Here is a 23,941-nt window from a genome sequence, read left to right on the forward strand (position 1 = left end):
AAGAAAAAATGCTGAAAGAGACGAAGAAAAATTGGCAAGAACGAAGAAGCGAGGAGAATTCTTTTGAAATCTTTCCTTCCTTTTTTTTTTTTTGCCACGAGTTGGAGTCTTTCTTGGCCAAAACCCCGCTCACAACCACCCCCTCGCAGCTACAGCGTCATCTTGGCGGTTTTCTAAACGGTGATTTAGCCATTATGTTAACGGTAAAATGTGCAGAATCTCCTGGCCATGCGAAATGGAGTTTCTTGTCTTCTCTTCTCGCAATGTGGCTACAAAAAAAAAACCGGTCTTCAGGTAAAGGGGGCCTTTGGGCCGTTGGGGCTTTGGGCCTTTGTCGTCGTTTGCTTTGTGCAACTGATTCGCTTCTTTCGTGTGCGCGAGTGTGTATGTTGCATAACCCGCGTATTAAGTTGCCTCGTTGTCATCGCCATCGTCTTGGCCAAGTTATCGCGTCTCTGGGCTTCTGTTGTCACATTGTTGGAGCGCTTAGCACGGTTCTAAGCTGGTTTTCCAAGGCGAGGCGGCGGCTAATTTGCTACGCTGCACTCAATCACTTACACATTTCCAGCGACAGTTGCGGAAATACAAATAAATATACTGTTTACTTACAAAAATTTAAAGGCTATAAATAAAAATGTGGAAAGAAGAAAAAAAAGAAGGAACGCCAGGGAAGGAAATGAAGATAAGTGAGCCAAAAGGAACATTTACCATTATCACAAATTCATTATTTCTTGTTTACATTTCGCTCTCGCTCGCTCTCGACAGTTGTGTCCTTGTCTGCGCTGATAAAAATAAAGTCCAGTCCACAAACAGAAAGAATTTCAACGCGACGCGTCGACAATAAAGTAAACAAACTGAAATTGTTTTCCTTCGTCATATTTTCCTTTCTCTTGTCGCGTCTGCGACTTGTTGAAACTATTTCAAGCGCAGAAATCAACTTAAGCCGCAGCTCCCCAGCTCATCAATAACATGGCAACATCTCTGGCGTTCAATTAACATGCTTTTGTGAAAATTTATTGAATCCCTTCTTTAATGAAGTGCCGAATGTCCGAAGGCTGTTACTGCCCTTCCAGCCAAACGTGTTCATCGATTGGAAACACGGTTTATGGCTGTTTAGTTGGGTGCTGATAAACCTAGATTCAGAATCTTTAGAATTACACTTTCTTGTGTAATTGCATTTTCTAAATAGCTGCTGTTTTGTATTATTCTACTGCTCAAGTAATGGAAATTCCCAACAAAAACATGACGAAGGCAAGGATATTGCTTCCTTGTTTTAATCAATCAAACGGCAAGCGGACTGGAAGAAGTGATATCAGAAATTCTGTAAGTTGTTTTTGCGCTCGCAGTCGTCACTTGACGTAATCAGCAGATACATGTGTATCTATGCATCTGCTAGGCTCGCACAAAGCAACAATTATAAACAATGACAAGAGCAGCAAAGCCAGCAGCAACAACAATGAAATGCATTATTATTATCAGCAAAAATACATGACAAAAGAATGGGCAGGCGAGAGGGATTTTGATGGAGATATATGTACTCGTATAGGGAGAGAATAAGACGGGAAGATTATGCTGCTGCTGCTGGCTTTTGTGCCACGCGTACAGGAAATTATATAAACAAGTTTCTGGAGCCCGAAAGGGGCGACGGCGACGGGGGGGAAAAACAATGAGAAAAACGCAATGCAGTCGCAGTTGCTGCAGTTTTATCCACCTAAGTGTGTGTGTGTGTGTGCGTGTGCGTGTTTTACATACATATACATATACATCAACACATGCATATGCATGTACTTCGTATGGCAACAGAAAATGTTGTTGATGTTTAAAAAGCAAATACAATAAAGCATTCTCCTCATGCCACGAACACTTGCATACATGCATAAGTATTTCCCGGCCGAGAATGCTACATGCGTGTGGAAAACTCTTTTGGGTGGTGGCTGACGAGTTGAGTATACGACACGTTGGCCAAGTGAAGAATACGAACATAATAACAAAATAGCCGAGCGCAGAGAGAGGCAACAACTGAAAAATGAAACTTTAATTTGCGCAGAGTCTGCGGATTATATATCAGCTCATGGGCTTATAGCAGATAATTCTGTTTGTTTACAAGAAGCTTACGAAAAGAGTTCGCCAGGGGTAAATCGGATTTTGTCAAAGGATTTTCCAGATAGTTATTAACAGCTTTCAACTGTTATATAAAATGTCTAAAAAGATACATTTAAACATTGTTAGTAACAGTTACAGTACAAAAGTAATGAGCTATATTATTGGTTTATCTGTTGTTTAATATTCAACAACATATAATAGATACTTGTTATAACTGAAGAACGAATTTCGTTGTCTTCAGTCCCTCATTTAGGCTTAAACCGTAACCCTTGCTGGCCGAAAAAAGCTTGGGGGAAATGGTGAAGATAGGGAACTTACACTTTGCCCTCGGCAACACAAAAGGGGCCTCAGTACCTCCCTCGTTTTTTTGTAGCCCCATTTTCCCTTCACCTTGCACAGACACACACTTGGCGCCTTTTACTCATTTCATGTCTTGGGTTTTGCTAGGGTTTTCTTCACTTTTTTTTGGGGGTTTTCATCATCAGGCGGATGGAGGGTGATGATGATGATGATGACGATGATGGAGACGGAGAAAGGGGGCTCGGCTCGGCTTGGCCCTAAGTGTTTCTTGTAACTTGAGTCTTCAAGTGGCCAGCTGGCATTTGCTTTTGCCAGTTTTTCTTGTTTTCTCGGGGTCCCCCCTTTTCTCTCTGTGTGTGTGTTTCTTTCAAGTGCGGCAACTTATGTCAAGCCTAGCGTTTTGTTTGAAATAATACTGTAAAATGCCCGAACAAAGCGAGATGTACAAAAAATGTTAATAAAATTTTCTTTTATTTTCCCCTCTCTCTTTTTGCAGTGTTTCATTTACGTTTCGTGCGCGAATTTTATGTGTGTAGACATCAAATAAACGACAGCAAAACAAATTAGTAGCATCATCATCAGCGGCACCAGGAACAACAATAACCACTGCAACAACAACGAAGGGCACATCTAACGCTGCGGCTAACAGATGAGCCCCAACAACAGATGTCAATTGCTGCAGCCGAAAATGCAGGGTAAGTTTGGATGGAGGGAGGGGATACGGAGGTATCTGCATGGGGATCCCATTCCGAACTTCGTTCGAACTTGTGCCTTATGGCTAATGAGGTAGATTGGATGAAACAGAGGCAGTCGAATGTGGAAAGATCTAAGAGAGCTTTATTGGAAAGGGAAATCTTTAAGGAGAAAACTTCTCTTACTTTAAAAAATGTAATAATTGAAATTAAATATTCTAATTGTTTAAGACACATTTCCCCAAAGTTTCTTGTATTTTTGAAGACCCTCAAATGTTTAGTATTTGCAGACATGGCTGCTGGCATCCAGGTTTCAGTGCGCAAAGTGAAAAAAACAGCCATCATTTATCACAGAGGCGATAGCTTCTTACTTGCCCTGCCCCCCCTTCGGTCTGTCTGGGCTAGACATTTAATCTAAAGTGCTATAACTGGGGTCCTAACACTCATGTGCCAGTCATTAGGAGCTCATTGAATATTGCGACATCACGCCCCGACAAAATCATTAATTGCACGCTCCGGTCGGCGAATCTCTCGGATACAGATACAAATACAAAGATACAGATACAGAAACCAATATACCTCGAGGCATACCACGTAAAACTCGTGCTCTCCCCGAAGATTGCATTCTATCTCTAAGTGACCCCTATTTCCCCCCGGCATTCCCCGTATTTCCTATAATATTTGGCGCATATTTCGGCATTTGATTTATGGCCTCCCAATTTGCTGGCTGCTTCGTCTTTGGACTTTTTTGTGATGTCTCCGCTTTCGTTTCTTTGCTTCATAATTTCTCGCGTTTTTTCGGTGGTATTTATTTTACTTTGGTATTTTGATTGAAATTGATTTTATTACTCTTTTTATTAGTTTAACTTGACTCGAGTTGTGTGTGAGTGGGAATTATGTGGCTGGATTTTTATGCTTTTATTTTCGCCCTCGGCTCGAGTTTTACTGTCGTACGAACTTGTTTGGTTTTTGGATATCCGAAGTGGAATCTATGACAAGTGCCATTTGTGATTTCAAAAGCAGTTGGGTCTGTAGAAAGGGCGCCTGGCAACCATGGGTTAATAGTTGGTTTTATCGAAGCTTTGGGTTAAAATTCCAATGCAACTTACACATTTTTCACCCACGGGTTTCCAACTTTTCCCTCCAATTAAATCCAAATCAAGAAGCACTCATGCAAATCATATTATATGCAACCGTTCAGGCCCAATAACTAATTAAAAGTTTTCCATATTTAAGTACAGTTACTCTTCATTTTGGGGCCACAATTATTGTAACACTAAACAGCTGGTAAAAAAAAAAAACAATTAAAATTATATTATTCAAAGCTTTGGCTCGCAATTAAAATGAGAAACGTGAATCGCTGTGACTTCAGCTTGGTGTTTATGTTTTGTTGCCACTAATTGTCATTGAAAAAAAAGTGAAAGTGAGCAATAAGAGTGTCGGTGCGGTACTTTTTTATGTAGTCTAGTGTAGTCGCATCACTTGAGAGCGCAAAAATGGCCAGAAAAATGGGAAATCCATCAGTGACTACGTTGCGATGAGCAATCGCCAAACATTTTTCTTTGCCAACCTGGTCTAAAATTAACTTTTTGCCCATTGTTTTAGTTTTTCTTTGCAATAATTCGTAGGCCTATACAATATATAGGTTTTTTTTTTTTTTTTTTGTCTGTCAGTGCAGCAACCATGAAATGTGAAACAACTTTATTTCATTGTCAGTGGGTCTCTCACATCATGGCTCTCTGGAAAACCGGCTCAAAAACGCCTGAATATCAAAAAGAGAAAAACCAAAAATGATTACGCTTGTAAGCCGAAACTAGAAAATGAAAGTGAAAGTAGGCCAAACTCATCAGCATGCTCGATTCCCCGACTTTGACTCCGACTTGAGCTCATCGGGTCTCCGTGTCGGTAGGCCTATCTAATATCTCCATGTACATGGACGTCGAAAACAATGCAATCACTCCACACCATTCCAATCCCTCTACTCCACTCCGCGCTCCAGTCCACATCCATATCCACATCACTCCACTCCGGTAACGGTGGCTTCGATGGTCGCTGGGGATTTGACTTTGCTTCACTTTCGTTTTCATCGCGTCGGCCTATGAAGAAAAGTGAAAATAATTTAGTGAAAATCGTTTCTCTCTGCGCCGCAGCGGGAAAGCGAGTTTGGGTTTAAAGAGCGCGCTGGTTATGAAATTGGTCTGCTATGGGGAATAGTTATAAAGGGATGTATGCATAACACATATTTGGATAATAATAACGATTCTTTTGTTTTTATACCCGTTACTTGTCCATATCCGTCCGAGTGTCCGTATGTCCGTCCGTATGAACATCGTGAAACAACAAAAGCTAGAGAGCCGAGACTTAGCATACAGATTCCAAAGACATAAACTAAGCGCAAGTTTGTTTTCTGATGTTGCCACACCCACTGCAACGCCCACAATCCAACAAAATACCACTTGACCATCGGTAATTGCCTAAGTGACCCCAGTTTTCCCACCATACCCAGTGATTAGGTCTATGCTCTAACCCGGCTTAATCCATCCTCTTTTCCAAAAGAGATCCCAAACTTTTCTCACAGCCCAAGTGAATTTGTTACTTTGTCCACTGGCCACAGAATAGGACTAACTACGTGCGACAGGCAAATAAATGGGGGGGGACTCTACGATGGGCAAAAGGAAATGGCGCAGTGAGGACTGGACACACCATCTATAATTTACTTTTTAAGCGCCTGAAAACATACTTTTTCCATTTGGCAACAGCAATTTTCAGGGCAGCACAACAACAACAACGATGAGCCATAGTCCATAGCTGCCCACACACACAAACTTGACATGGGAAACGGCAATCGACACTTGGCTACGCCCGACAACAAAAATTAAATTCGTTTCCCCAACATCCGAAGACAGGCGCTCTCTCGCCGAGAAGAAATTATAAGCCGCTTACATAACAATCAATGCGACTAAGACTGCAGGCCCGCTTTTCCATATCTGCGGTGCTCCAGGGGCAGCGGCGTCCTCGAAAAGGGGTTAGGTACATATCACCTAAAAACATATGTAGATCTTGAGTTAAAACATTCAGTACAAAATATTAAATAGTTGAGATCCTATTGGAACATATTGGGTACACTGATTTCAACTAATAACCTAAACTTGTCTTATTTGTACAAACCTAAATTTGAACATGGTTCTTAAGCACAGTATCGATAAGTAAATCCCCCATGGATCACCTATGCGAACTACGCCCCTGTTTCGTAGGCCTCCAGTTGAGTGTGAGAATGTTGCGATGGTTTTTTGCTCGCCCTAATTGTGCTGGGCGTGGCAGGCAAATCAAATTTGTAAACAGATTTCGTTGCCACGGAAGGGGGCAATATATAAAGACCCTCACTGGGTTGTCTTGCTAAATTTTCCCTTGTTGGATGCAATCAGGCAACTGGCTTGAGGAAAATTCCTAACACACAAAAAGCGAAAATACCAAGAAAATGGGAGAGAGAGAGCGTTCGTCGTCTCGTTGACGCCTCATAGGAAACTTTTTTTATGACTTAAGCTTTGTTGTTGGCCAGATACTTTGTCATTCCGTAGCTGAAATTCTCTGGATCCCCCATAACCACTCGCTCCCCATCCCCAAACCCAAATGGCACCCACAAACTGTCCGTTCCATGAAAAGCATTGGCGCAAAAAGAGAAAAAAATTATCGCATTTTATTTTCATCCTTATCAGACGCATTTTCCCTCTGGCTCCACTGCCTTTGTGTCGCCTAACCAAAATTTATATGCAGACAGCGCGATATTGCAGTTTGCGTTCCTTTTTTCCCAGCTCGTACATTTTCCGCTGTGAGTTGGAAATATAATTTTCGCTTCTGGTGATAGCATACATAGCTCTGTTCTTTATTTCTGCCTTTCTTCTTGGCAAATTGCTTTCAATTCCTTATAGTTTTTCCAGAATGCGTGTGGTGAAACTAGACAAACACTAGGCTACAAAAAACTTCTTAAATATTTTCTTAGCATTTTTATGACTGTAGCTTTTCAATGCATATAGAAAATAAATTCGTTTGTGACTCATATAATTATACTGGCTTTGTTATAAGCTTAATTTATTGGCTATCAACGGACTCTATAACTTTTGGCTTGTACAAAAGGCTACTAACTGAGCTTAGCTTCTTGAAAACTAACAAATTTTATCACTCACATTTTCCATGGTGTTGGCATCCAATTGATTGAAAAGTTACATCAGAAGGAGCTGAGCAGCCAGCCAAACAACATTTGATATACAATCCGTCTATGTCATTAGCCTAATATAAATATAATTATTTTTGGTGAGAAAAACCTACACAATGAAATCGAATCTTATATATATATTGCCTCCCATTTGAGAGGCGGTGAACTGCTTAGGGATACATGTCAAAATATTAATTACAAGCTGCTGGAAATTTGTTCATGCTGACAAGCAGAAAATTTGTAATGCGATCCTCGTTGTTTGCAGACAGTCAGCAGACGAGTTGAAGTCCTTCAGGTGGAATGAGCTAATTACCCAAGCCAAAGATTTCCAATATTTTTCCCTCTGTTCCGACACTTAAACGATTTTCATGGATGTTGTTCAAAAACAATCATTTGTCGAAGCTCACACATTGATTAAGCTCAATCGAAACTGCAAAAACGTTTAATTATTAAACAGTGGCACAATTTGAACCCTTAAACACCTTACACTTCCGCAGGCAACTTTTAAATTATTGAATATTTTGACTTGAGTTACTGCGGCTCGACGTTGTATCTATCGATTTCCAACTCTGCCAATGCAGGGTATTAATTATTAATTCAGGTTTGCATGGCTAAACGGATAAATAGAGCTGTTTGGGGAAAAGTTTTCATTTAATTTGTTTCGAAATGCGCCGATGGGAATTGTAAATATTTAAGTACATTCTTATGTCATCACTTGGAAAGCAAAAGATATTGTTTAGCATTGGATAGAATTAAGCTCGGAATACTGAGTCACAGCTATTAACTTAAGAAGAGTTAGTCTAAGATTAAGCTTACCATTTGGTCTCTTAATGAGCTTATCCTTGCATTAAATGTCTCCCTGTATTTTTGCATGGTCTATGGTAATATTTACCTTTCCTTGGGCAATTTAGAAGGCTCGGCTCAACCTCAAGCCCAAGGTTTTGTGGCCAAGAGTCTGCTTAATTACCCATCGAATACGTCAGGTTTACTTCTCCACTCGGTACTCCATCAGTTGGCATTCCTACCTCAATAAAGACAACTTCACCTTCAAATCCAAAATGTTTGCTTGTGCTTTTTTTTCTGCAAATCAAGTTTAAGCCCAAAACTAAAAAATACGTTTTTTTTTTGTCGTTTTCGTTGCGCCGCCAAAGTTTTTGATGTCTATAAATGTTGGTTAAGGTTGGTTTAACTTTGAAATCAAGTTTAGACTAACACAGCGAGCGACCGTTGGTGTAGTAGCTGCTATTAAATTATGGTTTCGTTTGGGGTTTTTTTCTGTTTTTTTTGTATTATTATTTTTTGAGGGGGTATGAGGTGGTTTTGGGTGGCAGGTAGCAAAACATTAGCTACACTTCTGTGCTGCTTCGTTTGCCAGTTGTAATTTAATGCCTTTGTCTTTATGGGCTGGCTTTCGTATCCGTGAGTGCGATCTTGCTGCCATGTTGGGGTTTCATATGGGATGTACTCTATAGCGACGTGGGTATAGATATATACATAGATATACAGATGGTTCGTTTTCGGTATCATTGCCGGCATTAGACACGGTCTGATTATTTGATAAATGCACAGATATGTAAGCGATGGTATTAATATAATAGCAAATTATGTTCAAAATGTCATGCGTTGCAGTTTGTTAAATTTTCCATTGTTTATACTCATTATTTTTCCGGAAGAATATCCATTTAAAAGGTAAATCACATTTATATTCTTTTCAAGTGATATTTATTAATGTGATTATCCTGTTAGTCGCAAGATTCAAGTTTCTTGCAATTTTCTCAGTGCAAAAGTTACATTATCTTTTAATTGATATTTATCCATTGTGATTCACAGGACATGTTATGGCCAAGCGGTATTGTCTTTGAAACTAACCAAGATAAACACATTTCTTGGCCAGCATTTTGGGAGACAAAGGTTCCTTTAGTCGTGTGCTGTGCAAACTTTGTTTTTATTACCGTATTACTCATTTATTGCTCGCTGCAGTTTGAAACAATGAAGTGGGGCATATGGGGGATATCGGGGTGGAAGGACTGATTGGGGAACGGAATGCCGTGGCATGCGTACATATATAATTTTACGGCTTCATTTCGGCAAAACCCAACCCAGAAAAGAGCGGAGAAGCCCAGAGCGAGAGTAATAATAAAGAAAATCATATAAATGAAAACGAGGGAACCAACAAAAAAGTATATACGTATATATGGAATCGTATAAGAAGAAGAAGAAAATAATAATAATTTTTGCCTTGGGGTAGGTCATGTCTCGTCTCGGTCTCCATCTTCTCCATCATCTCCATCGCCGCCTGCTGCATCCACACCAGCGCAAGCATATGTAATAAAAGCTAAAAGGCATCTCTGAATCTCTCCACACAGACACACACTGCATTCTGAGCATCTGTATCTGTGTATCCGAATCTGCGAATGTATCTGTATCTGTCTGTCTGTCCGACTGCCGCTTCGTTTCATGTCTCATCAACGCTCTGAAGACTTTTCGGTATGCATCAGCATCTTGGGGCCATTGAAAGCCCCAAGTCCGCAGTCCCTCTTCTCCCCCAAAATCCCAAAATCCCACCCATCGGTGCACATTTCGTTTTCGTTTATAATAAAAATCCATTCCATTCCCCTTCCCCATTATCCCCATCCATAAACCGACAAAAACTTTTACGACAATGAGCCAGGCATTTAGTTTTTATTGTGACATGAACTTTCGAACGTTTTTACATACAGATATTACTTCAATATTCGATATGGAAAAATTAGCCACTTCTTCGCCAGGTTAGACTTTAATCTTGGTGACCATTAAAGTATTAGTCTCAATTATGCAAAATGGCAGCTTTCTGCGTTGGCCGGCCATCAATTAATTTAATGATAGCAACAATGAGTTTTTATTGCTGCATAAATTATTATTAAATAAGTAGTTGACATCGTTAAAATCATAGCACGAGTTATTTGTACATTTCGCTGAGTGCTACAAATATTTAAATAAATGTTTGTGTATGCAAATTAACAATTCATGAAATAATAAACCAATCATAAAAATAGTTAATTTAAAATTCCTTACTATTGCTAATTTTTTGGGGCACAAATCAATCAAATATCCTCTGTAAATCAAAGTATGTTTGCAAAAACCATAACAAATTGAATATAAGCCCCATGAGAATCAATTAGCTATTAACTACAAAACAATTATGCCAAGTAATCTATATACTTAACTAGAATTAGTTATAAACCATTCAACACGCTTAATAATTGAAGGCTGGAACAAACCAGTCGATGTTCTCATTAAAAGCAGTATTAATTAGTGTTTTTTTTCAGAACCAAATCATAAACTAAAAAAAAATAACCTTTAATAACAAAAATTGCTATTGCTAATTATGAATGTTTTATGGTCGATTTTTGTAATTTCATAGTTAATTTATTTATAGTTTCTTGCCTGCTTTTTGCCACATTTATTTGAACATTCATGTTAATTACTGCAACTTCCGTTTCACAGAACTTTCAAGTTCGACTCATTACCATTGTTGGTCTTTGTTCAAAGTTTTCCTTGTTTAATTTCAGCGGCGGAAAAAACAAACCGAACAAAAAACTTTAATGAAAATGGCATTTAATGCGAATTAAATTATTAATTGGATTTTAGCATGTAAGGATACTTTTGTCTTTTGTGACTGGAGTTTTCAGTCTTATTCAGAGCTTTTTTGGGTGCGGTTTCATTCATTCCCTTTGATTAAACAGCGGGAGGTGGATTTTCTTTCTGCTATCCCACTCGCGCTCTGGCTGTGCATTGAAATTTCCCCATTTTCCATTTTCCAACTGCACTTTGCTGCAGCTGTTTTGTGTCTTTCAGCTGTGCGCGAAATTTCATGAAAATTGCTTCTGTATTTTCTCTCCACCGTGGCATTGTTTTTTTGTATGTTTTTTCATCGTTTTTTTTTTTCGCGAGCGTTGTTTCTTTATTGCAATTAAACATGCAATTTGGGGCCAGACCATAAAGCATACATAGGTGCAGTCTGCCCATTGTATCTCAATTCGAATGAATGCGGGAATGCGTTTCGAGTGATTCACAGATTTTACTTTCATTGTGAAATAAAGTCAGCTTGAATTCTATGGTGGGCATAGAGTGCTAATGAACAATGAAGCAATGAATAAAATTTGAAACTTTGCTCCCAAAACTTCATAAAAAACCGTGGAAATTATCTCTTTACTTACTTAGGTACTTATTTTGAACTAAAATAAGTCAAACAAACTTAAGAATTAATTCCTTTAGAATGCCCCATGGAATGTTACCAATTTAAATTTTCAAAGAAATCAAAAACAAGCGAGAACCAGTTTGCTGGGAAGAATGCCATCTTATTCTTCATTATAAGACCTCCTTTTATTTTATAAAATGCCAAGAGAATTCCTTAGTTTGTCTGTAAATTATTAGAAATGTGGCGATTGCCTGGCAGCTCTTTCAAGCGTCTGGGTCTGGGACACCACGCTTCAATTCCCGACTGCACACGCGGCGTATACGCAATGGCGAGCGGGGAATGAGTTCCTCTTGCGGATTTTGATGAAATGTCTGCGCTGTTCGGCTGGCATGATTTATGACGATACTATTGGCAAGATTATGGACACACGGAGACCGAGACAAATGTGCGGCAGAGCGACGACAGCTGCAATTTAGAAATTAAATTTGCCATGCAACATTAAAAGAACTTCGAGTGCGGGCAGACGGGGGAAATTGTAGAAATTGGGGGAAGAAAAGACAGTGATTCAAAGTTCCTAAGAACTTGCAACGCCTTCGCCTTCTGTTGCTGCGGCTGTTGCACGTTGCATGTTGCTGGAGGGGCGACACATGTTGTCGCTTTGTTGGCAGTGCTCTAATATCCGGCAGATACAGCCCGAGATTCGGGATAAAGATACTCTGGCTGTTGCCCTGCTGTTTTTCGCTAATAATTCATTATCGCTGGCGCTTTGTATCTGTATCTATGTATCTGCAGCTGGTAGGTGTTGCCATCCAGAAGGCAAGGCGAACGCTCCCCTCCTCCCGACCAAACTTTTTACGTTAATTAAGTGCAATAAACTGTAAAGCTAAGACAATGAACTTTTTCGTCTGATGCGTTATTTTTCTGTTTTTTATCTCATATATACTTTTTTGTATATACCCCGCGGTGACGTCATGGGCGCCACATTCATTTGCTGACTTTTTGTTTTATCAAAAGGCGCAGAGTAGGTGGCTATTACGCTATTAAAGCTTCAAGTTTAATGTCCTCTAAGAGGGCATAACAAAGGTGAAATATTTCCCAGTATTCCAATGTAATTTAATGGTTAGAAATATATATATTTTTGAAGTAAATCCATACATTTTTTAAGTAGCTTTTTAAATAAGATGTAAGTTCCAACGAATTTCAGCAATTTATTAGAGCTGCGATTGAATGAAAAAATAAATGCAATGGGTCGCAAAGTGAGCTAGGAAAATTTCTCTCGCTTGGCAACTGTTCAATCATAAGAAAAATTGAATTGCGAAATTCAGTGTAAATCTTTTGAATTAGCCAAACATCATGTTTCACTCAAAACGGCACGAACTGTAAAATATTCTAAGCAAATCGACAGAGTGAGTGTGGAAAATGGGGAAAATAGGGAGCAAGTGTCGGGGAAAATCGGAGCTCAGCGAGGACAGCCATCGAATTGACACAGCCTCAAAGCTTTTCGTGTTGCCATTATTGTCAACACTTGTGGAGCCTTGTTGTTGCCGCCGAACATGTTGGTCCTTAATTTATGCCAATGCCAGTTGTTGTTGTTGCTGCTGCTGCTGGCCAGGCCATCGTGTCCTTGTCTGTGTGTGCCAAAGGATTTTCGAGGGCTCGAGCTCGGGCTCACCTTCGACCCAATAACAAAGCCACCTACCAATCGACCACCCCTCCATATTCCAGTCTCATTGTCAACTTTATTTTTCATTTGGCCGCATTGGCAGCGTCTTGTTTATGATAATTTTTTATGGCTTATTGTATTTGATTACACGTGCAGGTGTAGGGCGAACAACAATAACAAAATCAGCCAGTGGCGACAACACCAATGTCGGTACTTACGTATATTGGTCTGTGGCTATTTGTGGGTTTCTCATTGTTCGGGCGCCTCTTCCAAGAGGTTTCCATTTCTTTAGAATTGTTTTCCCCCAACGCATTGCTAATTCAATTTGGTTTTCTTCTCATTGCAGGTATGTATCGGATGAATTCGAAGAAAGTAAATGCTACCGTGATTAGAGTAAGTTCGTATAAGGATATGTGTAGGATATGATCAATGTTTGGAGGTAACACTCAAAACACAAAAATATGGTGAAACTATTTAACTTTAGTACCTTTTCTTCAGCTAGGAAGCCTTAAATCTTTTTTGAAGTTTGTGCAACATTTCCTTGGCTAACTTTTTGGCCGCAGGCGAGGAACAAGTTCCGCCAACATCTGTTGGCAAAGCCGGCCAAAAGTTGTTACCAACTTTCAACTGGCCAATTGCTCTTTGCCGGCTGCGGTTGCTGTTTATCACAACTATAAATCTAAAATGGCATTTCCGTTTTTCATTAAGTATTGGCTCAACAAGAACTCATTTCATTCGAATCGCCCCCGTTCTTTGCCAGTTATCGGCGCTTATTAAAAAAGTTGCTCCAACCAATGCAATATGGGAGGAGCACAAAGATGGTTATGGATACCAAGGCTCGGACAAATGACGTTATTTGTATTTGGTATTTGCTTTGGATTTATGACGCGCGCGAAACTCTGAAAGAAACTTTGCAGAAAGTCATGCAGTAGAATTGTTTACAAAGGGCCTTAATGCATACTCTAAAATATATTATTATTATACACTTTTTAAACATATTCCAAATAATATACCTACCAATACATATCTGAATCTCAAATAATATCCCCCTGAACTTGGACAAAAGATACTTTTTGCTAGAGTATCTTGGGCAAGCTTGTTTTGCTTACTGTTTATTGGACAACGTTTAAGTAATATTTCCTTTAATTATATGTAGTCTAGGCAATTTAGTTTACTCTATAAGTTGTTGATGAACTTGTGTCCGGAATGGTGTTATACCCCTTAAGAGAAGAGAAGCCCCAAAGAGGACTACGCACACATGCGAGTCCCCCGTAATCCCCACTTCCCCATTACTTCATTCCACACTCTCTTACACACACACACTCATACTGGCTCCATTCCAGAAGTCCACGCTTACGTTCGTCTTATTTTTTCGCTTCTGTTGGCTTGCATCGCGTTCCATTCCGGCGTTCCGCGAGAACAGTTCTGCGTTCTGTGGGCAAAAACACAAAACTGCGACGCAATTCTGACGCTGAACTGTACAGTGGAGGACATTGACATTTTGCATTTTCGTTTCGTTAGCGTTTTTCGTTCGTTTCTCTGAGCGAACCGGTGAGAGAGGGGAACGCTTGGGAATGGCCAGAACACGTTGCCTTCTGACAGTTTTTATTTTCCTTTTTTTCCCCCTCATATTTTTATTTCCTTCCAGCCATAGAACAACTCATTAAAGTTGTGATAATGCGCGGGTTTCATGTTCTCACTTTTGAGAAATCTCGACACTTTTATGGAGCATTTTGTGGTGTACACTTCGTAGTGGGGAAGCTGTTAAAATCCTAATCCTCGTTTATTTCAGACTCATTCCCCCGATCTTTTTATGCGAAATTAATGATATTCCTGTACAGATCCCAAGATCTGCGGAAATCCCTGAAACCAGCAACAAAAACTACTATATTCTATATAAAAAATAATAATCCTTAGAAAGATTTAGGATTTATTTTCCAAAAACAGCTGTGTCCTATAAATTTTGCTTCGCCCACAAAATATTTTCATTAATCGATTTGTTTCCGTACTTCGTTTTTATGGTAATCAAAATAAACATCAATCGCCTAATGTGGATGTGTGAATAAATAATACCCATTTGCGTGCCTCTCAATCCGAATTTCGCATCTGAAAAATTCAGCAAACTATTTTCGCTCAATTGCTGAAAGCTCTCATTCTCATCTACACTCGTCAGTTTTGTGTGTTAATTAAAAATGCGATCTCGGGTGTTCATAAATCTTTCGGCTTTCAAAAAGTCTTTTACTTGATTTGATTGGCCCATTGAGAGATTTATGAATGGGTACGGAATTGTGTTTGTAGAACATTTAATTAGTTACTCGCTCTACCCACTTCATAATCGTGTGGTAACCTTATTTTGAGTGTACTTTAGTTTCCACATTGGGTTATGATTGAGTTACTTGTCGTTTTTCATGTTGATAAGCCCATTGGCGGGGAACAAATATACACCTAATGGTTGTGGTTCGTATCTCAGAGATATCTCAGATTCGTATCTCAGCAGCAGATCGCCAATGTTTTCGGTTGCGGAAACCAGTGTGCAGTTCTTTGAAAAGAAACACATATTTATGATTAGGCGAATTTCACGTTTTAGACCTTCAAAATGACCTTCAGCTGTGGCTTAACTACAGCTCTAACCATTCCTTGCATTAGCATAAAAAAAATGTTGTAATTTTTAATTTTTGCTTCGACATTGTAATATGCAAATAATGGACTTAAAACATCAAAAAGTTTCAAAGAAAAACTTATAAGATGGACGCAAGTTTTTAAAATAGTATGAAAATGGAATAAAATACATTTTAAGGAAATTGCACTGAAATGGTATAAAAAGAAAGTAGTAGAAACCTAAGTAATTACAAGAAATTAAGAGGTTGAAAATGAGATAGATGGATAGAGGGAGAGGTAGGGGCAGGGAATCCCACATGGAATTGAGACCCTATCCCAACCGGCGTTTTCTTTCTGCTTTTGATTTTGCTAGTGCTGTTGTTGCTTTCTTTTGGCGTCATCATGAATGAGGCGAGATGACAATGAAACACACTGTGAAAGCTGCACGGCGACAGGGCGACACAGCCACAGCAGCTGTTTGGGTTCCCAAAGAAAAGCTTTCTCCGCGCAAAGAAAATACTGGCTTTGCAAAGGCAAAATGACGCAAGCGACAAAGCCACAAGAGCGGGACAGAGAGCGAGAGAGAGCGAGCGAGTTGCTAATTGGAGCAAAACAAACACAAACAAAATGGCAATGGGAATGTTCCAATATCCCGCTTCCATTTCGTTCCCACTTTGTTGACGTAGTTTCTGTTTCTGTGTGGAGCTTCTCTTCGTTTTTTTTTTTGCACTGTGGTTGTTGTTGTTAGGTAGGTCGTTGCTGTGGAATTGTGAAGGTGCGAGTGAGATGCAGAGAGCGTGGAGGTTGTCTCCACTGTTTTCAATTTATTATTTTTTTATGTTGGTCCTTACACAACTGTAACTGTAATGCGACAGGATTTTATGCTGCTCTTTCGGGACTTACACGACCCCCTCTCTTTGTTGCTTTCTTTTTGCACAGTTTTTGGATTCTCTTTCGCCATCACTCTCTCTTCGTTCTTATCATTGCATTGATCTCGCTACATTTTGAAATGAATTTCAATGTTTGTCTGCGACTTTTGCCGCTCTCTCTCTTTCTTTTTCTTTCCCGCCTTTCTTTTTTTTTTTTGCCGCCTTGTTGTGATGCTATTACGTCACGTGGGTGTTGCTTCTGTGTGTGTGAGTGCTGTGCATTGTTGTGACTGTTCAGAATCTTTTAGGTGCGTTTTTTTATCAACTTAGGTATAAATAAGCTCACCGAATATAGGTAGATTTGCGAGGTATATCGTAAATAAAGTTGTAAAAACTTTTTTAATTAAGCGATCGACAGTTATATTTTTAAATAAAATACATTTTTAGTCCCTAGTTTCAATACAATAAATAAACGTCCTCACCTTCAACAGCTAAAAAGCTTCCTTCGTTTCACTAAAATATTAAATTATACTGCCCTCCAGGAGAATAAATCGCATTTAAGTCACCTTCGGCTTTTCTCATGCAAGCAACAAAATAAAATCCGATAGAAAGAAATAGAAGCAGCGTTGCGAGGCCCCCAAACTTGGCCAAAGCTTTGAAGTTTAACTTTATCGACAGGAAACTTCATTATAAACGACATTGGCACACACACCACAGCCCGACTAACGGCAATTGCAGTGGGGCAAAGCGGCAACAACAATGGCAAAAAAGCGCCAACAACATGGGCAACTTCAACTTGACTTGGGGCTGGCTGTGTGGTAATAGGCCGTCTGCATTGTTGCCAGGGGCAGGTCGGCACCTACCTAGAAAACAGGCACTGAAAGAGATGGATAACGATTGAAAGAGAAAAAGAAAGAGCTACACGGACAGAAAAGAAGTTTGCTTGTGCATATTTTATGTATTCGGGCGACCCAAAATGAATAATTTGATCAAGATAATCAATTTTAGTACCTCTATATAATTTCATTTTATCTGTATATAATCCATAACTATAACCCCATTGAAGGAAGAATTTATATCTATTACTTCAATCTATAACAATCAAATCAAAAATAAAGGAATTTATTGTGATAAATTAAGACTGCTTTTTAACAATCTTTGCGCTTTTTATTGCCGTGTATCTGGAGAAAATAACTGTGTGAAAAAATTATGGTCTATGGGCGCGAAGTCGTTTGGTTGCCGCTAGTTGGAGATACAACAACGATTGCTTGGGCGGAGGGGGCGGTGGATGTCTAACATTGCAACGTGACCATCGCGCATTGCCTTTGCACTTGTAACATGTTGTTGGAGTCGCGTTTTTTTCGTTAGCCCGGTTTTTGTTGGCTTTGTTGTAGCTGTAAACTTGTTCGCGTTGCATGCCAATGAGGCGCATTCGACGTCAGGCGGATTTGGTAACACAGAAACTGGATTAGAGGCAACAACCAATCAACCAAATGAATGAAAAAAAATCTTGGAACCCGAAACTAGACACTAAGCCATGAAAATTGTGGGACTCTAAGTATTTACTTTATGATTCAATAATTGTAGCTCTTAAAAAAACAGGTTTTGGCAAAGTAAAAAATTTGGGCTTACACAAATTGCAATTTGTGTACGGTACTTAAAGCAAAAAAATACCCATTGTAAATGATTTTTTAAAGTTAAAACAAGTTTATTTTCCAATAAAATAAATATATAAATTAAAAAAAAGGTGTGCTAAAATCCAAGTATTTACTTATTATTATGGTTATGTAATTTGCTGAGCATCTGCCCACTGTGCGCACGTCATCGGTTTGCAATGCCTTGTTGTTGTTGCACGCTGCATTTGGGGGTTTCTTGTGTTTTTGGTGTTGCATGCCTGGTGGCATCCACCACATCACTCTATCCCCATCTCGATTCGGACCTCGTTGTCGTTGCCGTTGTAAAATGGGCAAAAGTAGTGAAAACTCGTTTTCATGCACAGCTAGCCATATTTTTTTTTGTTTTTCGTTTTTCCAGCGCTTTTCGACTGCTTTTGCGTCTTCTTCTTCTTGTCCGACGGCTTTTGAAGTTTAACTACTTTTGGAGGCAAGCGAAACAGCGAAAAAAAAACTCTTTATGGCCATCCCGGCTGTTGTTTTTGTAGTTGTTTCTGCTCGTTTCGTATCCTTTCAGCCAATGACGCACCACCCCCCGCCACCCGCTTCCTCCCACCGCTTTTCCTTTGTTTTCCCGCCTATTTTCTATGCGGCAAGAGAGTGTCTGGCTTTCAGGTGGGCGGCAGGTGGAAAAGGGGGCGAGGCTGGTTTTGGCCGTTTGAAGTCAATGTAAAGTTGCAGAGTAGGTCAGGAATGCAAACGGTTGTTGTTGCTGGTTGTTGGTGCTGTAAGTTGTTGTCGCTCGTGTTGCCAGTTGTAACTGGTTGTTGTTGCTGCCTTGTTGAACAAGGCTAAAAACAACGAGACGCGCCTACTTTGCGACTGCACTTGCCTATGAAAAAAAAGTGTTGTGTGTGTGTGTGTGTGTTTGTTTGCATTTCTGTTTGTTGTTAGGTATTCATTTTCCGCCTCTTTCTCACTCTTCTCATATTTATATTTACCGTTAGAAGCCGCTAAAGTTACTCGTTTGACTTTGCCAAGATGGCTCTTTAGTTGTTGCCTTTTATTCGCTGGTTAGGGCCACCTCATCGACCAGCTTTTCTTTTTTCCATTTGACAGACTGTACAAAGGTAGTTTTGGATGTGTGCTTGTTGTTGTTGTAGTTTCAGTTGCTGTTGTTGTCATGTCATAAAATTTAATTAACAACATGGCTTTTTGTTATTTTTAGAAAAGTGTTACTTTTTTCATCCTTCTTTTGCATGGATGTGGAAATGCTTGTTGTTACCACTTTTCGTTGATGAATGGCAGTGACAGTTTGACATATTTCGAAAATGGCGGGTAAATTTCTTCGTTGCCGCCATTTTTAGAAGAAAAGAAAAAGTTTATTATGTTACATAATGAATGTATGTACTACCTAATGTTTGAGGAACATTTGTTTAAAGAGCAAAACAGTAGCTGGGTTTCTAGTTTTTCAACTGATTTAATTACCCTTAATCAAACTACCATTTCAACTTCTAAAATCCAAGCTAATCCAACTCATTTGAATTTTTGCGACTTGATGGGGGATTTTCTCCCAAGGCACATCAAAACGAGCTGTGACAACTCTTCCACGCCGCTTGGCAGGCCATTAGTGAACGAGTTTTTGCGCCCAGTCATCTAACAGATACATTTGTATATCTATCTGTCTATCTATAGATATCCATACAGCACATATGTATCTGCACATGTGCATAGATTTCTAACAGTAAGCCGCAATCATGCAACATCCCATGCCATTCCGCCGAAGTCGTTAACTTGTTCTTTGGCGACAAAATAGCATGAAAACATAACTGGCCATGTAACTTTGTATCTGCTAGATTCTAGCTGTATCTTCTGTCGACTGTAATTAGACGAAACTAATTAATGTTGCATGGAATGTGTGCCATGTTCACGGTGTACGACCAAGTTATTAACATCCTTCAAGATTAGCGGCGCAAGAAACTCACTTCACCTTTCCCTTTCTCCTCACTTGCAATTAGGTATTCCGTAGATTAACCCAAAAGTTATTAATTTTAAAGGAAACGTGGGAGAGGTGGGTTAGCTGATGATTACGTCTAATGAGAGACTTTAATTTTTGTTTTTACTCTTAAAGATTTACGCTTCAGGTATCTATTTGTTAAGGCTGAAATATCTTGTTTACCATTTTCTAATTTTCAGCACCAAGATGCTAGACTCGTATCCATTTGTTGAATAAATCATTGGAAATGTCTCAAGTACAGTTGTGCTCTTTGCTTGCCAATTTTCTGCTCAGCTGTTGCTTTAACTGTCGAGTTACAGCCATGTAATATTCCATTATCAAATAAACTAAACGATTCAAGTACGTGTGTAATTTTCTAAAAAATAGAAACCCATTTCGGACCTTCCTAGTTGCCAGACGTTGTCGAAAAAATTAGCATAAAAAGGATACGACAATGGTGGGCGGAGAAAAAAAACATTTTGTTGCGCGGGAGGTGCCGTGTAGATTTTCTTTTCAGCACCATTTTCTCTTGACGTTTTCCTCTTGCTTTGCTTTTCGGCAGACTTTGCAACGCGTCTCAAGTTCAAGGTTATTCGAGGCCGCTCTCATTTGGCCATATTCTCTCGCACGTTCTGCTTTTCGCCGAGTTTTTGGGCGTGAATTTTTTTCTTTTTTTTTTGCAAGGATGTCATGTGCTTTTGGGCCAGGATTTCAGTTTTGGCTGCTACTGCTGCTGTGCTGCTTTTGCTTTTGCTCTGCTTTTTCAGGGTGTTGTCGCCCAAAAAAGCAACATCAGTGAGCGAGCGAGAACTCAACGCGTCCGATTCGAGGTTATTTACCCAAAACGTAGAATTCGTTGAACTTGAATTTTTATTGTTCGCAAAAGGTTTTAGCCTGCCAGCCCAGCCCCTCCCACTTTGCTGGTGGGCGGTGGCAGCTGCTCGTCGGTTTCCAAAATAAGAAAACTGGGCAAACAAATGTTTGTTGCCCTTTTGCCGCTGCCCAAATGTTTACATAAAGCCTCCGGAATGCTCAAGTTTTCCATGAAACAATCAATTATGTGGGCGTTTTAAAAGGGATTTGGGTGACCTTTTGCAATATTGGTTGGAAAGTTGATCAAATCTTTGGTTAATTGAAGGAAATTAAAAAGATATATGATATGCTGACAACAACAAAGTTGTTAGTTTAGGAAACCTTATCATTATTTGTTTTCTGTGTTTTGTGAAGCATGTAAAATATTATAATATACAGCTTTTTGCAGTCAATTGTTAAATGTGTGCTATATAAATGGATGTGATAAATTCGTAAAGTGTTTCATTTAATCACCAACAGCCCTTCCAGCAAACTGAATGGCATCCTTTGATAATGTCGAAACCCTTTTATTTCGGCACAGCAAAAGTGTCCACAGTCAATTAACTTGGCCGAAAAGTCCCTTAATTCGGCCAAGACGCCTCAAAGTCGACCACAAATTTTCATTTAATTTGACGGCCGGCAGGGGACACAACTGAACTCCCAACGCACGCGAATTAGAATAATACCCTGCGTAAAATACAAGATGTCAAATTATTGTTTGACAGCCAGGCGCCGCAAGTCGCCAGCGAAATCTACCCGAAATTTGCAATTTTCCAGCCAGTCGACCGAAAAGAACAGTTAAAAATGTGCTGTGAACATCGGGCAAAAAACAGCGCGAATGGCAACAAAAACGGCAAACAGTAACTAAAACAATAATAACACAATGTGTTACGCAGCATTACAAAAGCAATGCTGGTGCAAAATCGAAGCGCTTTTGGGACGCAGTTGAACGTCCGCAGGTCCTGAGTTCATTCACCGTCGAAACCAAAATCAAGATACAAAACGGCAACTGCGACGCCGGCAGCGCAGTCGTAAGACGCAGCGCAAAGCCAAAAGAAGTAAAATGCAAAAGGAAAAACGTACTAAAACGAACGCACAAATACAAAAGTACACTGAGAAAAACACACAAGTCGAGAGAAAGAAAATTTAAGTCGATGCAGGGAAAAGTGCATAGATACAAGCTAAATACACAAATAAGTCTATTGACTAACACTTAAAAATATTAAAAATATTTATATAATATGTTTAAATAGTGTGTTCAATTCTTCTATATTTTATTACAAAAAATACCAAGATACTCCAAATTACAATCTTAAATAAGCTAGTTGTACGTTCGTTGTAAGCCCAGGATAAAAAAATATGTGTTGTTTTTAGCTCAGTGTAATACAAAAAATAAATAAGAACAAATGGCACGAGAAACAAAAATAAAAAAAAAACAAAAACCGAAATCGAACAAAAGCTTTTAACGCACTTCGCGTGAAAGTGAGAGAGAGATAGTGCGACAGCAGGGGAAAGAGATGCAAATAGTGCGAGCGCCGTTTGCATGTGTGTGTGTGTGTGTTGGTGTGGGCGTAAATGTATGCAAATAAAATGCGTGTGCGAGACTTTTGAAGTGGGTTAATATTAAAACAACAAAAGCAAACCCAAAGAAAACCCCTTCGTACCAAAAAAATAAAAAAAATAAAAGCGAAAACAAAAAACAAACAAATTCCCAAAGAACAATTGTTGAACCACATGAAAACACTCCGAAAAGGAAGATATCGAAGGACAGGAGATCATTGACCGCAGTCAATGAAAAGAAACCACTGTTTTGGTCAGTCCATCATGGGCGAATGGCATAAATATGTCTAAATCCTATAACAGATAAAAACGCCATTTGATTCCGCCCAAGAAGTCAGTCGTTTGAAAATGAATTATGCTAATTTCCATGCGGGCTTTTCCAGCTGCCCCGGGGAAATATGCTGCCGAAGGCTTAAGGCACTGCGCAGCGCCTAAAAGTAGGCAATAAACTTTTCACTGGATTAGTGTGTCTACGAAGAAGGACAACAAAATGATGTTGCTTTGAAGTCGACAGCCAGTCTAAGTGGAAAATAAATTGAGAAATTTCAAATATATTTTTTTTAAGTTTAAAAATCAATTTAAAATATTTTAGAAAGAACTATTTATTATTTATATATTAATAGATATTTCTATCAGTACACAAATGCTGTAATCAAAGTAGAAAAGTACAGATACAATCTAATCGTTTTCTGCTCCAATCTCAATTTTCCGTGAAGCGACAGGAGCGGCAAACAAGCGATGTCCTGCCGCGGATAAGGACACGCGCACTCATAATTACACAATTACACAACAACGGCGACATAAGCCAACAGCAAACACAAACAAAATACCGAATTCGAAGAAGGACAGCCGAGGCAATGTAAAAGCAATGGGGATGATGAAACGTTGCTCACATGTCAGTGATAAATGAACAATTTATTAAATCACCACGTAGCCAAATAGAAATCAAAGCAAATGGGGCCACAGCAGAATGAATTAGATGGATAGATGGCGACACCAGTGGAAATGGTGATGGAGACAGATGGAGCTGGCATGCTAAGCTGGATCTCCCAGTGGAAAAGTGAGAGTAGTATGTGCCTACCGCTGATTTATTGTTCGAGCCAAGTGCCTGGAAAAGTAAAGGATATCAGCGTGGGGAAAATGCCGAGAAAAGCGCAGCACGGAAGTTGATATATTGTTTGGGCATTACGTGCACATGTGAATCGAAATATTTTGTTCACTTTCAAATTGAAACTATGAATTGAAAGATATTACTTATAATAGTATATATTTCTACGATTCCCATTATTAGCAAGCTCTTTC

At 39.4% G+C, this 23,941-nt stretch overlaps 1 protein-coding gene across 3 annotated transcripts in view; it reads left to right on the plus strand.

Moving 5' to 3' along the window:
- The window catches only part of LOC6731609 (neurogenic protein mastermind), a 67,663-nt gene that overhangs the window by 11,466 nt on the left and 32,256 nt on the right, over window positions 1-23,941 (plus strand). For all 3 annotated transcript variants that reach the window (XM_039295195.2, XM_016179838.3, XM_039295196.2), the window contains exon 2: window positions 2,900-3,098. In XM_039295195.2, coding sequence (XP_039151129.1) covers window positions 3,070-3,098 — 29 coding nt within the window. In that variant the 5' untranslated portion in view covers window positions 2,900-3,069. The remainder of the gene's footprint in view (window positions 1-2,899; window positions 3,099-23,941) is intronic.

The sequence above is a fragment of the Drosophila simulans genome, chromosome 2L, assembly GCF_016746395.2.
Source record: "Drosophila simulans strain w501 chromosome 2L, Prin_Dsim_3.1, whole genome shotgun sequence".
Lineage (NCBI taxonomy): Eukaryota > Metazoa > Arthropoda > Insecta > Diptera > Drosophilidae > Drosophila > Drosophila simulans.